Source organism: Martes martes (assembly GCF_963455335.1).
Source record: "Martes martes genome assembly, chromosome: 12".
Lineage (NCBI taxonomy): Eukaryota > Metazoa > Chordata > Mammalia > Carnivora > Mustelidae > Martes > Martes martes.
Genome location: NC_137900.1, coordinates 48,534,604 through 48,551,849, shown reverse-complemented (window position 1 = coordinate 48,551,849; position 17,246 = coordinate 48,534,604). Strand labels below are relative to the sequence as shown.

Genomic DNA, 17,246 nt, shown 5'->3' with positions numbered 1-17,246 from the left:
ACATATAGCTTCTGCTTTTCTACAAATGCCAATTATCAGTAAACCAAAACCTAAACTTCAGTAAGCTTTGAATAGATTTTTAGATTCAAGAAACCTGGTGGCTGCAGGTAAAGCAATTTAGATTCTAGGCACTTTACCTAGATTTAGGTTGCTGCCACATTAATCTGACAAGGTATTCTTCCTAACCCATGTAACAATTTAAATTGCTTTTAATGTGCCAGCACTTACACATTTCTAGCTAATATAGTGGGAATTCACTTGGGGATGTCTGCCAAAGAAATTAAAACCCTGACACCTTAAAGTTGCTCCTAATAATGAAAATATCTTGGGGAAAGTGGGGGGAGCGTGGGAGTGGAAGAGTATTCCTTGATGAAATGGGAGATGTTAGGAAGGCAATGAATTGAGTGGGAAAACAGAATTTTTCCTTTGAAAGCATATGAAATAATCTGTTACAGGGAATAAAAAAAAGGGAAAAGCAATCCATTTTCATGCTGCTTTAGAAAACCATTTTAAAAATAATTAAAATTTATGAATAAAGCTCTACTTGTTAGAGCTGGAAAATCCACCATCAGATCTTCAGTCTCTTCACCTTCCGGCATGTATATAAGTTAAAATTCCCCACACAAGCTTTTAAACAGTGCCCCCCACCCCCTGCATCAGTTGTTTCCCATGAGGAATGATGAGCAGCGGAAAGCCATCCCCTTACCAGAGCCAGGCGGTGCCTTTTTTGTACTGCACCTCCTCGGGTCCTTCCTTCCCATGTTTCAGCTGCAAGTCCAACTCTCCTGTCCTGCCCTGCAGGATACACAGCATAGATCAACGTGCAAACTCTACGGCGGAAACGACCTTAACAGTTCTTTGTAAACACTGATAACTGATGTAGCAGCCTTTCCCCAGTGTTCCTAATAAAATGTTAGATTATTAGATTAGATTAGATTATTAAAAAAGAACATGTGAGGAGAGGTAAATACATCAGCACTCAGGTATTTCAACACTCATCAGAGAAGTTTATCCTGGAGCAGCTGTAGATTTGGGTAATTGAGTGTACAGCCCTTCATTCTGGGATAGCTCATTAAAAGCAGATTTGAGGGGCGCCTGGGTAGCTCACCTGGTTGAGCAACTGCCTTTGGCTCAGGTCATGATCTCAGGGTCCTGGGATCGAGCCCCGCATCTGGCTCTCTGCTCAGCAGGAAGCCTGCTTCCCCCTCTCTCTCTCTGCCTGCCTCTCTGCCTACTTGTGCTCTCTCCCTCTCTGTCAAATAAATAAATAAAATCTTAAAAAAAAAAAATTAAAAAAAGATTTGAATTCCATAGGTCCCATTAAAAACAAACAAACAAACAAAAAAACAAAAAACCTGTATCATAATGATCTGCCTCTGTCAGCAGCTGATAATTTTAACGGACACTAAACCAAGATTGGGGTCTGGGCACCAGTACTATAACAGAATGGGAGAAAATGAGGATACTCATATAACACTTAAGATTCGGGTCATATATAACCAAAGTTATTCTCAAACATCTGCACATGACATTTTTATTTCATGAATTTATTAAAGTTGATACCACACTTTTCAACTACTATACACAATAAAACTATAGCTACTATCACCCCTTTAAGACCAAGAGCTTCAGATATTTCTTTTCCGCTCTATTTTTTTACACTCAGGATTATTTTGATCAGCTCCTTTCCCCTCTAGTCTAGCAGTAGTTACATTATTTGAACATACTTAAAATACTGGTTTGGGGGCGCTTGGGTGTCTCGGTTAAGTGTCCGACTGTTGATTTCAGCTCAGGTCATGATCTCAGAGTGCTGGGATCAAACCCCGCATCGGGCTCCCCGCTCAGTGGGGAGTCTGCTTCTCCCTCTTGCTCTGCCCCCCATTCCACTCATTTGCTCTCTCTCTCAAATGGATTATTAAAATCATGAAAGAAAGAAAGAGGCAGTGAGGGAGGGAGGAAGAAAAGAAGGAAGAAAAATACTGGTTTATTGATGAGCACCACATTGGACGAGAACTTACCGTGTACTGTGCTACTGAGTGACACCACGCCATTTTCACAAGTGGTTGTGCAGCTTATGTTCTCACTAACAGTGAAAATAAAAGTTCTGGCTACTCCACTTTCTCACTAACATTTGGAGTTGTCAGGCTATGAATTTTAACTATTCTGGCAAGTGCGAAACAGTGTTTATTATGGTTTGAATTTCCATTTCACTGTTTATAGATGAGATTGAAAATCTTTTCAAACGTTTATTGACTTTTAGATTTTCTACTGTGTCCATTTTTTTTCTTTTTTAAAGATTTATTTATTTGAGAGAGAGAGAGAGAGAGAGACAGCACACATGCCAAGAGGAGGAGCAGAGGGAGAGGAGAAAGAAATGCAGACTCTGCGCTGAGCACACAGCCTGACACAGGGTTCCATCCCATGACCCTGAGATCGCAACCTGAGCTGAAATGAGTCTGACACTCAACCCACTGTGCCACCCAGGTGCCCCCGTGTGTCCATTTTTCTACTGGTTGTCTTTCTCTTAATGATTTTAGAGTTCTAAGGTATGGGGGCACCTGGCTGGCTCAGTCAGTAGAGCATGCGCTCTCTATCTCCAGGTTGCGAGTTCAAGCCCCATGCTGGGTGTGGAGCTTACTTTAAAAATAATAATAAAATAAAGTGAAAAGTAAAGTCCCAATGTATGTTCCACAGAAGAACAGTATATCTCCATATAAACTGTAGAGAGGGAAGCAATACAGCTTGCGGGAGGAAGGATGTGGGCTCTGGAATCAGAATGCCTTGATCTCAGGCAATTTCCACTTACTTGCTGTGTAAATTCAGCCAAGTGACTTCGTCTCTCTACACTTCAATTTCCTCATTTGTAAAATGTAGCTAACAGCTATCTCATGCTATTAGAGCACCACACGAAATCATGTGGGAAAATATCTATTCAGTATGATGGCTGGTAACACATAGCTACCATACCAGGTCTACTGTTAACAACAACAAAAATCCCACCTCCCTTTATTATCTTCTTAGGAAATGATCTCTCATGAATATATATAAACTCTCAGTTACCACCAGCCTGTGAGCCCACTGAAGGCAAAGACAGTCGATCTGTCTAAGGGGTCCTTGTACTTGAGCACAACTTCCAGCCCTCAGTGCCCTGGGGCTGACCAGCTCAGACACTCGAGATCTGATGGGCATCTCATTCACACCCTTCATCATTTCCATTTACTTCACTCGTCTCCGTCCCCATCTCCGTGTTTTCAAAGATAGAATCCTGGCCCTTTCACTCTCCCCTCTGTCTCCCAGAGCAAGTATCAGAGGTGAACAAATAGGAAAAACATTAATATTAATACTTAATAATACTGATACTGACCTCCCAGAGGGAGGGTTACTATAACTAGAAAATAGTATTTTGTGCCTATCCCTGTTAGTTACGCTTCTTAAATTAGCCCCTTCACTCCTAGGAACACTTACTTGCTATAATGTTTTTCCAAAAAGGATACGCAGGAGGAAATGAAAACGTTCAAAATCTGCTTAGAAATAAACCAAAAAAACAAAAGAGTTCAGTATATGTGCAGCCTATTGAGAAGGCCTACGTTTCTACTCTCTTCTAGAGCCACAACCCAGTATAACCATCGACATAACTAAGTATATTTCTCATTTCTTCTTCCAAAGTCTCTCGCTCCTCTCAATCCTCCCTTCTGGAATATTTCTCTCCCCCTTTCCACCCAGTCCGTGTGATGCTGTGTATTCAGACCCACTTTGCCCCTGGAGTCTCTGTGTGTTGGTCATGGCAGCCCCCATCTCTGTCTGTCACTTTGGCTTCTGTGGTTAAGGGTGCAGACGTTAAGAATGAACAACTCCTACCAGCGGTCAGAGAGAAATATACCGGGGGTTGCAATTCCTGACCCTGGTTTTGATTTCAAATTATTTGATAGCCAACTGACCCACTCAGGAAGCAAATGTCTGCAATCAACCTGATCTCTAAGTCCCCTCTCCAGGTTGAGGTCATATGCACAAGAGCCCTTTCCGCAAAGGCTGGAGATGTTAACCAGCTCGGCATCCCACACGGGCACCAAGGCAAAGATGGCTGGAGAGGCCTCCTTATCAAAATAGCCTCTGAACTGTCAATCAAATGTTATCTACCACATTTTCAATTTTAATGGGAAGAAAGCCAAAGACCTCCCCATGTCAACCACATTGATATGCTTAAAATTCAAATTCCAATCTTCTTGTGGGCAAATTAGGTAAGGCTGGAAGCAGATGCCCAAGCTAAACCCACTGGTGCTGGTCAGATCTCAGATTTACTCACATCATAATCAACCTCCAGGAAATAATATGGAGTGTATCTTTCAACATGTCTCCTAGGCTTAACTGAATAAAACATGCCTCCTCTAAACGATCCTCTGGTTCAATGCTACAAAATATGTCTAGCACCATATGGAAGTGACTGTAACTCTTGTCTAGAAGAAGGATCCTCCAGGACAGAAATTCTGGATATAGACAAGGAGTCTGGCAGTTGCTCTAATTCTCCTAAGATACCATAAATTCGGTTTAAGTGTCTGGGCTCATTTAAAAAAAAACTCAAAACAATTAAAATGCATCAGTGTGCTTTCAAATAATAGTGATTCCCTAAAAGCTTACCTGTACTTTTAAATGATAGCAAAAATCTTAGAGTCTACAATTTGAGTTTCATTTCTATTGTCACCAATTCTCAGCGGAACTGAGAGATCCAAAGTAAAAAGCGTTTTAAATGATAAATAAGCAAAGAGGCACACTAGCACCTACAACAGCAGAAAGGCAGAATAACTGACCTGCATTACTAAAAATACTCAGCCGGCTTTTCGTAAATAGATCCATCCTTTAAAAAAGTAAACCAATTTGCATGATTTGTTGTTACGACTAATGACAGTGCCAGGGAAAGCGCACGCCACAGTGGGGAAGGCTGAGGCTCTGGGGACAGACAAATCCAGGGGAAGTTTCAGCTCCTTTCCCTGGAGCCCGACAGTTATGACTATTGGGTTTTGCACCGTTGTTTTACTTTCCTAGCTAACTCTGCTTTTTTGACTGGAATCCCATTATATGTGGGGTTAACATCTCACTTCAAAGGGTTACTGTAGAGATTCATTGAGATAATACGTGTTAAGTGTTGGGCATACACTAGTTGTTTAATAAACGGTAGCTCTTACTATAAAAAATAACTGTGGAGGTGGGTTTTTTTTAAATCAATGGCAAGTCATCTGCATGAGTTATACCTCAATCCTGTTCGATTTAGCTTTCCTTATGCTAAGAGCTAAATAAAATTCTCAGTTCATGCTGCAGCAGGAGTTATTCTAAAGCCTCAAAGATGTTGCATTAAAACTGCTGGTGGCCATGTCGGTCTCCTGCACTGGACCGGAAGCGCCCAGAGAGGAAGGAGTGTTTCAGTTTCCTTCGTATCCCACATACCTGGCACAGACCTGGCCAGTGAAAGGGGGTCTATACGTGTTTGCTGAAGGAAAGCCCTGGAAAATCACATCGAGGCAAACAGATGTGAGAAAAAGAGCATACTCTGATTCTCGATCTCACTCTTCTTGAATTAAAAACCATAACTGGTTACGGGTATGTTTGTGTAATACACATTCCTTCACTCATGGACCTGTTCAAAACCGAGTGCCCAGATGCCACCTGGAGCAAAAATGTGTGAAAGCCGAGCCAAAGGGAATGAGGGTTCTAAAAGGACATCCTCAAAATGTGAATTCCAGTGTAGTTTGGGGAACCATCTAAAACGCTAGTGTGGTTGACAGACTATGTTAAAATGACCTTGGACAGCTTGGTAAACACAGAAGTTCCTGGTCCCTGACTCAGTTCTAAGGAGCCAGAAACTCTGAAGATGCAACAGGGCTTAAAAACCCTAGACTCAATAAAATATGCTGCAGCCATGTTTCAGGACGAGAACACCAATGCTAAGATGCCCACTCATTTCTCGCAACCGCACCGCCCCCCATCTTTTAGGACAGCTATTACCTTTAACCCTAATACCACACTTCCTGAGACTCCATGAAAATCCTATTCTGGGCCATAAATTACCCAAGTGCCATCAGATTTTTTTCTATCATCCTTAAAAATGAATTTTATGCTTCGAACAAAGGTTGGTTAGTCATTTCCTCATATTGTTAACTGTTTGTATATTTCCACACCGATCGCAAATTTTCTAATTTCAAAATCCACAAACCACAATTTTTAGTATTATTGGTCTAAATGAAGTCAAATGGAGTATAATTCATTTATTTAGGGAGTACCTGCTATGTTTTAGACACTATGCCAGGTTCTAGAGGGACAACAGGGAAGAAAGCACAGCTCTTGGCTTTAAGGAGCAGAGACAGCCAAAGGGCTCCAGAGAAATATCTAAGGTGATAAGGGCTTCAAAATGGGGAGCATGGGGGATGCTCTACCAGCTCAGTCAGCAAAGGGCATGACTCCTGATCTCGGGGTTGTAGATTCCAGCCCCACATTGAGTATAAAGATTACTAAGTAAATAAATAAATAGACAGATAGATGAATACACCATTAAAAAAAAAAGGAAATGGGGAAGGAGGTATTCTAAGAAAGCACAACAGAGGGGCATATGATTCAGTTTCGCGGGGTGGGCCCCACAGGTAAGTGCCTTCCCAGATAAAATTAAAAAACAAAACAAAACAAAATTTAAAAACCAGCAGGAATTAGGCGGGTGAAGACGAAATGGCAGCGCCTAGAGCAGAAGGAATGGTGTGTAAAAGTCAAGAGGTTAGGGAAGATGTGCTGAGTTTGGACAACAAAGAGGTTTAGCCAAGACTGAAACATACAATTCCTGAGAAGGATTAAGAGATAATAAGGCTGGAGCTGTAAACAAGGACAGCCTGGGAGGTACACGGGCAGACGGGGAGCTCAGTCTGGGATGTGTGTATGTCAAGGCGCTGTGGGACGGCCACGGGGGACACCTGGGAGGTCTCAGAAAGCAGCGGGGTGTAGAAGAGGAGCACCTAAGAGGGGGCTCTGGACCGGCCACAGATGGAGGACATCAAGGTTGCAAATGTAAGTGCAGTTATGTGTGTAACTCACATTCTTTTGTGAGCAAAGTAAGCACTGCATCTTTAAAAATATTTTATTTAGTTATTTGTCAGAGAGAGGGGGAGAGAGAGTGCACAAGTAGGGGGAGCAGCAGGCAGAGGGAGAAGCAGGTTCCCCGCTGAGCAAGGAGCCCCATGAGGGACTCAATCCCAGGACCCTGGTATCACGACCTGAGCTGAAGGCAAAAGCTTAACTGACTAGGCCACCCAGGCGTCCCAAGCTCTGCATTTTTGACAGTGCTATTTTCCTAAAGGCTTTTATATTAAATCCATATGCACAGTAAAATTTGAGATCCGAAGGGGACACTCCCCTACAGCGGTGCTATGGTTTCTTTACCTGTAAAATGGCATGATAAGCTCGACTCATAAACGCAAGCCAGGCCTGGGGCAGAAAGATCGCCCGGTGCCACTCGGAAAGCTGGATCTGAACCTGCGGGGGAAACGGACCACAACATTAAGTCAGACTATGTGGTATTAAAACAGAATAAAACTCCTTCCTTCCCTTCATTTTAAATGATTCAGATTCTAAAACAAACCAAATCAGTCTAGGATCTGAACCACAAATAAGATCTTTCAGCTATTTTCAAAGGCGAAGGGTTTAGAGTCGCGTCAAGACAAAATAAGCCTGGAATTTTCTAAATTAAAGCCAATAGAATTCTACAGTAATCACAAGTTACGATGTATGTGTAAGACAAATGTGTCCCTGAAAATGAGGGGGCAACTCTGTGCAGCCTCTTGCCAATGTCAGGAAACTAGGTATTGTCTAGCAAATGCCCCTGGTCATTTTAAATAAGTATCACTCGCATCCTGGATTTCCACAATGACAATTTCTGAAGTAATAAACTTCAATTGCCAACAGAACTATCACGTTGTGTAGAAACCATGAGGGCCAGAGATGCAAATGAATCCTTCACCGAGCAATCGTGCACACAACTAGATAAAGCCCTTTAATCAGGGTGGGTAAACAAGAGAAAAATGATATATGCCAATGCCGAAGCCCTGTTTCTGAAGAGAGGCCCAGACAAAACATCTGGTTTTCATAGTCATTTCTGTTTCTACCTATTAGTAGGAGGCTATCTTGCAACAAATCTTCCCAAGGTCTGCTTCTGTTAAAGAAAGATCACTCAAGAAAAACAGTCACAGTGCATCACATTTCACATTTCCTGTAACCCATCTCATCTAAACCCAAACAACCAAAACTGTAGTCTGGATCCTTTGCACACGAAAACAACAACAAACAGCCAAAAAGACAAATTTCTATATAATGACCCCAGAATTATGATAACTAGAGTGTGTAAGGAGATCTTACTGCATTGTGGGAATTAATTTTCTCAAGGGCTTTGTGAGAGGGAAGAGAACAGCCGCTCTTAATACAGCTGCTTCCCAGGGCCTCTAGAATTTTCTGGAACCCTGGTCCTCGTGCAGGCCTGCTATACATAAGGTACTGTGAAAGGTTATGATTATCGGTGTGTGTCTGCAGAGAGCTTTCTAATGGGAGAGTCAGAAAGGAGCACAAACAGATTATCCGTCAAAATTAGGAGGAACCTATGGGAATGAAAAGAACAAAGAAAATTATTCTGTCTGCTACCTATCACTTCTCATCTTAGCACTGCTTTTCTTAAAAAAAGAAAAAAAATTGATACTGAGTCTGAAAAAGATACCTGCACCATGAAATGAACTTTAAAAAAAATTCTAAGGACGGGTTTCTTCTTTTTCCGAGTAAGTACTCACTATATAGAGTAGGGTAGAGGGAGATTGTCAACAGGTCAACAAAAATCGTTGAAGAAACAGACCCACCAATTCCTGCTTCCTCTCTCATTATCCAGGAAGCAGTCGCCAACGGAGGCCCCATTTCCAGCTGGAGAGGCATCAACTGGTCCTTGCCCCTGCTCTCTCTTTCCAAAATGGAGGGCATCTTCCTATCAATTCTATTTATGTTTCATAAAATACATTAACTCTCAAGTCCTATTTTGGGGGCACCTGGGTGGCTCAGTCAGTTAAGCATCTGACTCTTGACTTTGGCTCAGGCCACAATCTCAGGGTCATGAGATGGGGTCCCAGGTCAGGCTCTGTGCTGGGCGTTGAGCCTGCTTATGATTCTCTCTGTTCCCCTTCCTCTGCACCCCGCCCCCCCTTAAAAAAATCCTATTGTGAGACCTGGATTTAATAGAAAAAACACTCAAGCACAACAACCAAACTTTCCTCTCTTACTTCACAACCTCAAAGTATTTCAGTATTTTCCTGCCATATAATCCACGGACACCACTGCACTACTGAGACGATCCATGGTCTCAGCGAATTGGTAAAAAGAGCAATGGATGCTTTTCGAAGGACAACAGTGGCAATGATGATTTCAACCTGAGTTTAAAAAAAGAAAGTATTATGGAAAAAATGTAAAGGAAAATGAACAAATCAAACGTTGAGCTTCTAAGAACAAGAGCATTTGTGCCCGGAAACCTATCTGAAAGGAGGTTAAAAACTGAAGGTTAGAGCTAATCCTCTGGCTGCGGCTCCAACCACATCTGAAGGTGGGTGCGGGGACCCAGCTCAACTCTCGAGCCTACACACCAGCCTGAACGCCTCCTGGTTTGTGAGATTATACCTAGTCTCAGTGTTCTACGGAGTCAGCTGCGAATAAATCGCCTTAAAGATGCACTCTCCTGCTCTTCCCTTTACTGAAGAGAAACTCAGAGAGACAGCTTGAAGTCAGTCATGCCCTTACACTCCCGTTGTGTTACACAGCAAAAGAGACGTCCTTGACCATTTTTAACAAAAACACATTTTAGGACACTATTCTAGTTCAGTATATAGCCACCCATATAGGTTAATGTTGCTAGGCTGAAGAATACAATTAGCATTTTTAAAGCATGGAAATTATGTATAATTTTCTATACTCTGAGAAGCCTTTGAAGGGAATCCAATCAACTAAATAATTGCAAATCATGAACTTGTAACCCTGTTACTCAGCAGATGAGGGTTCTCCACTACTGTGCAGCAAGTTGTCAGGGATGTGGAATGTAGTTTGGCTTCATCTGCACATGCCCTTGCAATGACAGGCGTCTGACGGACTGTTGCAATGAGCAGGTTCTGTGATCTGGAGAAAAGGAAGTGTTTCTAGGTGTAAGAGGGAGTAAGTATAATGAAACATTACACATGTGTCTAAAAAAGGAGACCATATTAGAGAAATATACATGAGGAGGGTGTGGGGGGAGGACAAGGAGGGAGGACAAGGGAGGAGGACAGGGACAGAACACTTTACGGGACTCAACAGGGCAGTCAGAGCAGACCTCATTGAGAAGAGGAGGCCTGAGTAAAGACTGGAACGTGATGAAGTTATAGAAACCCAGAGAAGGGCTTGTGGGAATGGAAAACAGTTCAGCTACTACGGAACACGGTTTGGTCATTCCTCAAAAAGTCAAATACAGAATTACCCTATGACCCAGCAATTCCAATTCTACACACATACCCAAAAGAATCGAGACCATATATGCAGACAAACACCGTAGATGAATGCTCAAAGCAGCATTTTCACAATAGCCAAAAGATGGAAATAACCCACATGAGCAATGCATGGACAAACAAAATGTATCTACAATGGAATATTACTCAACCATAAAAAGGAATGACGGGCAGATGCGCCCTAGATGTAGATGCACTGTGAAAACATTTATGTGAAACAGAAAGAAGGCAGAAAGGTTCCTATTAGATGATTCTATTTATATGAAATATCCCAAATAGGTAAATCCATGGATGTTGTTGCCAGGGGAGGGGAAGAGAGGGGGAAGGGAAGAAGGGAGGGGGAAATGGGAAGTGATTATTTCACACACACAGGATGTCACTGGAGGGTGGTGAAAATGTTCTGGAACTAGCTAAAGGTGATGGTCTGCACACTGTGAATACACTAAATACCACTGAATTGTATGCTTTAAGCTTTAAAAGAGTTAATTTTATGTTATGCGAATTTTGCCTCAGTTTAAAAACACACACACAAGGTAGGGCACAGGTCCTAAAGCAAGCACATGGCTAACCTGTCTGAGGAACACAAAGGCCAGTGTAACCAACTACAACGAACGACCACAGACAGAGTGAGCACGAGAGTTTGGTAAATTTACAGGGCACTCAGAGGACGCAGGGAAGTCACTTCTAGGTCACTTTTCAAGACTTACCTTTTTTTGAGAGCGAGCGAAAGAGAGAGAATGTGCACAGGTGCAGAGGGCAAGCGGCAGAAGTAGGAGAGAGAATCTTAAGCAGGCTCCACGTCCAGGGCAGAGCCCAACACAGGGCTCGATCTCACAACCCTGAGATCATGACTGGCGCGCTGAAATCAAGAGTCAGACGCTTACACCTGGGAGCCTCTCAGGACTAATCTTTATTCTTATTAAAGGGACAGCCATTATAAGATTTTGAGAAGAAAGACATGATCTTTCTTCTATAGAACAAAAAGATCATGATGACTGCTATGTTGCGAATAGACTGTAGGAGGCAAAGGTCAGAGAAGGGACACCTACTCACAGGCTACTGCAAGGATCCAGGTAAGAGAGAACTGTAGCTTAGAGTTGTGACAGCAACACCACAGAATATGACGAGGTTTTAAGTGTTAAGCTATGCAATTTTCCCACCCACCCCAAATGTTAAGTAGAACGTCAACATATAAAACAGAAAACAGGCAAAACTTATCTAGATGAAGTGAGGACGAGGGCTGGGGGCTTGGTAGTCAGCCTCTTAATCATCCAACTGTATTTGTGGTGGTCCCCAGGACTCTTGTGGTTTCAACGAGAAGGACATAAACTAGATCAGTGGTTTCAGAAGAAAGGAGAGAGGAAAGGGACTGACTATAAAGGAGCATGGGGGAATTTTTAGGGCAACAGCACTGTTCTTATCTTGACTGGGATTTGGGTTACGTGAATGTATGCACTTGCAAAAATTCACAGAACTATGTACTAAGAGAGGAGAAATCGAGTGCCTGTATATTATACCTCAATACAAATAAAACTAAAAATACAGAGTTTGAAAGTCACTACTTTGATTGTAATGCTTCTCAAACCCTCACTTCCCATTGTCTATTATACCCTGTACACTTGCCATCAGCACTGAAAATCCACCCTTGCTCTTATCCTTTGTGTTTCTATCAATATCACACGTCAATATCCCAGCCACCCAGGTTTAAAACTTCTGATTTATCCTGGACTTCTTTCTTGCCCCCAACTCAACAGCCAACTCCACCTCTGAAATGTTTCTTCTATTTTCTATACTTTCTTCCTCACTGGCTTAGTCCTAATTCCTGCCTAAAGTATTAAGGCCCCTAACTGATCTCCCCTAACAGCCTAAAATCTTTCCTTCTTCTAATACATCCTAAATGGTGCTGCTACTCTTCCATTAACTCAGAACTCCTTTTCAAAAACCTTTGATGGTTCATTAAAGAATAAAGTCCAAACTCTTTTGTACTATGTTCAAAGCCTTTTAGAATCAAAAGCACACCATTTACTTTAAAAAATAATTTGTTCTCATGTAAGAACTCTGCTGGCCAAGATCCCCAACCAATTTCCCCAGATGATTTCCTGGTCCTTTCTTTCATTTAACCTGCATTCTGGCTGAATCTGGTTATAAACCAATTCCCAAGTCAGTCCTATACTCTACAGGACCTTTGCACTCACTCTTTCCACTGCCTGGAATGCTCTGTCTTCCTTTCATCTCTACTTACTGAAATAATTTCTTCCATCTCTATACTTCCAGGAGGCTACAGACATCTCCTGTAACATTCATCCAATTCCATCTTAGATTATTTGTGTATGTACCTTCATCTCATACAATCCTAGAGGTAGAGAACCTGTCCTACTCATCTCAGAATTCCTCCCATAGACCCATGATAGGATTCTGCACATAAGTACTCAATTAAGTACCTTCTGAGTTTAATCAAATCAAATGTACAGTATTTGCTTTAAGACAAAATGTCATGTGAAAACTACACGAACATAAACAAGCAATCGGAAAACTATGATTTTCAACTTTCAGTCATGCAGGAACCAGTGTTAGAAAACTTTTTTAAGTAGACACAGCTCAACTCAAACACAAGCTGTTGAGGACACAGTTATCTGAAATTTTACAAAAGCACGTCCAAGATGTTCCAGCTAAAACCACAGTGAGTGACAAGGCAGAATTTTCAAGTGGGTATAATATGTCTTATATTTTGAAGTTTCCTCACTAAACTTCATTTGAATCATACAGGATTTAATCAAGTAGATCTGAAATAGTAGCTCAACAGAAAATATCTTGCTTGAAAACACAATTCACAAATGAAGGGAAATGTTGAAAGAAAAAATCAAAAAGTAGATTTGTTTCCTCACTGATACGTGTTTTACAGCCGCCTGTAAACTTACTGTTCATAATACACTGCATAGAAATTTGGTAGTGTCTTCTGTCTCCTATGCAATTTTAACAAGTACAATTGCCATTTATAAGAAAACATCCATTTTAACAGACTTTCATTAAACACTATAATTCGAGTAAAATAACCTTTGGTGAGGTTGTTAGAAGGTTGAGGCAGAATGAAAAAAGATAGAGTAGCCTGTACAAACTTACAGGTAAACCAAGTGTTTGCTATTGACTTTAAAACCCTGATTTCAAAAAGGAGACATTTGCATGCTCCCCAGATGTATTTATTATCAAAAGAATTGAAGTATTTAATGTCAGTTGCTACACAGACCCACAAACACTGAGTCACTCTACATGCAGTCTGTGACATACACACACTCCTCCCACATTCCCAGAAGAAAAACCATTTGTCCTTAGTGTTCGAGACCCCAAAAAGCCATTCAATGTCCCACTGTTTATATATGAGATATAATAGCCTTCAATTTTCTGTCAATAGCAATCTTGTTGGCACAAAAATAATTTTGTTATTCCTGTCTCCTGACAAATAGTGACTGAAGGACAAGAAGGGAGGGCTTGCAGAGGACACATTTTTAAAGTAAAATGATACTCATCTCTTTGTGGGTGCTTTCTGGACATTTTAAAATTTCTCTCCCTGCCTCTCTCTCCCTCATCTTCTCTCTCTCTTCCTCAGTCTATCTCGGCCCCCCCCACCCCCATCAGGATAACATTAGCTTGAAAGCTGACAATTCAATCACATCTCAAGCAACCATTTACTTACTCTGTTATTTAATAGGAGGGGGGAAACCCAGTTACCATAACAACTCACATCACATGGTAATTATGGAGTCTCTAAAATACAGCAAACCATACTTTTCACAATGTTTTCTAAGGGGAATGTGTAATAAGCATAGATACCACTTCTCCCAATTATTATTCAGAATTTCCATCTAATTGTTTCATATTGCATGAATGTTAATGCTACTCCACGTTCTTCCTAAGAAATAGGTTCTTAAATAAAGAAGAAACTGAAAGAAAAAGGCAAATATATTCTTTGTATTTCAAATGATGGGTTATAGCCCACCTATCTAGGGAAAAAATCCACAGAAGGCAGAAGAAAGGCAAAATTAATTTATAGGACAAAAAGAATCAAATGATAATCAACTCAAAAGGAAGGAAGGAAGGACAGAAAGAAGGAAGAAAGAGAGAGATTTCATTCAGAATAGTTCTGCCAATAAGTCCAGATAAGGTTGCAGTGAAATAAGAATGAAAAAAGAGCTCATTACCTAATGCAGAGGCAGAAATATTGGGTGGCAGCAGCAGGATCAGGAAAATTTGCATGCGTCCAAAGATGGAGGGAATAATGAAGCAAGACTGCCATTCCCATCCAGGGACAAATCACAATCATCCAATTTAGGTGAGAGTGTCACGTCAGAGTTAGAAATGCCAAAGGATGACAAGACAGGCAGCAAATTTCAGGGAAGGAACCTGTCATTCACCTTCAGCTTCCTTATCAAGAGGAATCAGTTAGTCTCAGGAGGGGAAAGTGTAGTTATAAATCAGAGCAGAAGAGGACGGTCACCTGAGGTTGGAGAACCCCTAAGTAGATCTGAAATGACCCCTGCTTGTCCCTGTTCAAACACTTCAGGTTTAGAAAAATCTAAGCAGGGCAATGATGATACAGAACTTCTCCTGGTATTTCAGGTCAAAGTCCAAGGAGACTTAGATTTTCAAGTCTTCTGAAAGTCCCATGGGAGAGTTTCACTTAAAGAAAAGTCAATTAAAAAACAAAAATTGTAAAAAAAAAAAAAAAGTTTTCAGAAAGAAGGGAATATAATAATCTCCAAAAGAATTCATCACAGATGAAATAGCTAGTTCTCCATAATGAAAATTACTTGATTTAATGAACACAGTTCTTGAGAAATACTGACAATTATGTAAAACAAATAGGTCAGAATACGAAGAGCAGAGCTTTCAGGACATTCAAAACAAAGTTCTCTTCCCGATTCACACACTCACCCACCTACAGTTGTAGGCATTAAGAAGGCCATAGCATATCCTGTAAGTATATGTGATCTTGGGCAGGGAGAAAAGGGGAAAGGCTACATCTATTCACATAAGTGAATAATGACATGAAACAGTACATAAAAGCTGTTCAAATTATAATAATGTCACCTCTTAGTAAGACCTCAATGGTGATTAGATTCAGCATCAATTTATTAACAACATTTCTGGAAAAAGGAAACCATCACACTAAATGCACATACAAAGTCTAAGGCACATCCATGTTTCAAAAGAATTCAAACCATTAACTTGACAAAGGTCTACGAAGTATGTGCTGTGTCCCAGGAATACCAGGCATTAGAGCTACATGTGACCAAAACCAGCTCCCTGATTTTACGAACTCTACACTTTACAGGAGACAGACACTAACTGTCATGTCTGCTGCCACCCACACACCCCTGTCAGGACTAGTAGGAAGATGGATAGATTTGTGTGAAGAGACTCATATATTAAATACATTTAATTCATAGTTATAAACATTCCTGAAGAAAACTCCAACCCCAGATGGTTTCATGGGAAAATTCCACCAAACATTTAAGGAAAAATTATTAGGATAGCATTACACAGCGATGTTTCAGGCAAAGACAATGAAAGGAAACTATAGAAAAATATCCCTCATGAACACAGATGCCAAAATCCTTAACAAAATATTACTAGCAAAACAAATTCAGCAATATATAAATAGGATAATACATTAGGATTACAAGGAGTTTTTCCTAGAATGAAAATCTGGTTCACTCAGACGAATCAAAATAATTCATCATATTAACAAGTTTAAAAAGCATACAGTCTTCTGAATAGATATAGAACAAAACATTTGACAAAATCGTGATAAAAACCCTCAGCAACTTAGGAATAACAGGAAACTTTGCAAACCTGATAAAAGATATCTATAAAATCTTCATACTAAAATAAGCTAAACATAATATCATATTGAATGTTAAGACACTGAATGTTTTCCCACAAGACTGTGTATGAGATAAGAAATGTCTGCTCTTTACCACTCCAGTCCAACACTGTACTAGAAGGCCCTATTCAGTGTAATCAGGCAAGAAAAAAGTGAAAGGCAAAAACATCAGAAAGAAAAAAAATTAAGATATTCTCTATTCACACACATCACAATGAAAAACAAAAAGAAGCTACAAAAAGCAATAAGAACATGTAAGTGGGTTTAGTAAAGTCATAGAAAAGTATCCATTATATGTTTATATACTAGCAATGAGCAGTTGCAAATTAACACAAAGGAAAAAACAGTTAATTAGATGCAGTAGCATCAAAATACTTAGGGACATGCAATATTCATTAAATTTAACAAAATGTGCATAAGATTTATAATAAAACAAAACACTGACCTAAAATAATGGAAAGATACAAATACCTTGTACATGAGTTGAAAGACTCAATATTAGTGAGATGTCAATTCTCTCCCAAATTCATCTACAGATTCAATACATTTCTAACCAAAATTACAGCAGGCTTTTCTGTGGTTTCTCAAAGCTGATTTAAAATTTACATGGAAAAGCCAAAGGCCTAAGATAGCCAAATTTTAAAACAACATAATTGGAGGACTCATATTACTTGATTTCAAGACATTTTATAAAGCAACAGTAATTAAGCTGTGTGGTTTTAGTTAAAGTATACACACAAAGATCAAGGGAATACAACTGAGTGCAGAAGTAGACCCATGCAGGGGCGCCTGGGTGGCTCAGTTGATGAACCATCTGCCTTTGGCTC

At 40.5% G+C, this 17,246-nt stretch overlaps 1 protein-coding gene across 2 annotated transcripts in view; it reads right to left on the bottom strand.

Annotated features, from left to right (window-relative positions):
* The window catches only part of FOCAD (focadhesin), a 303,850-nt gene that overhangs the window by 71,992 nt on the left and 214,612 nt on the right, over positions 1-17,246 (bottom strand). For both annotated transcript variants that reach the window (XM_080819443.1, XM_080819444.1), the window contains exons 22-23: positions 7,417-7,509; positions 707-795 (exon numbers count right to left, since the gene is read on the bottom strand). In XM_080819443.1, the coding sequence (XP_080675569.1) occupies positions 707-795; positions 7,417-7,509 (182 nt within the window). The remainder of the gene's footprint in view (positions 1-706; positions 796-7,416; positions 7,510-17,246) is intronic.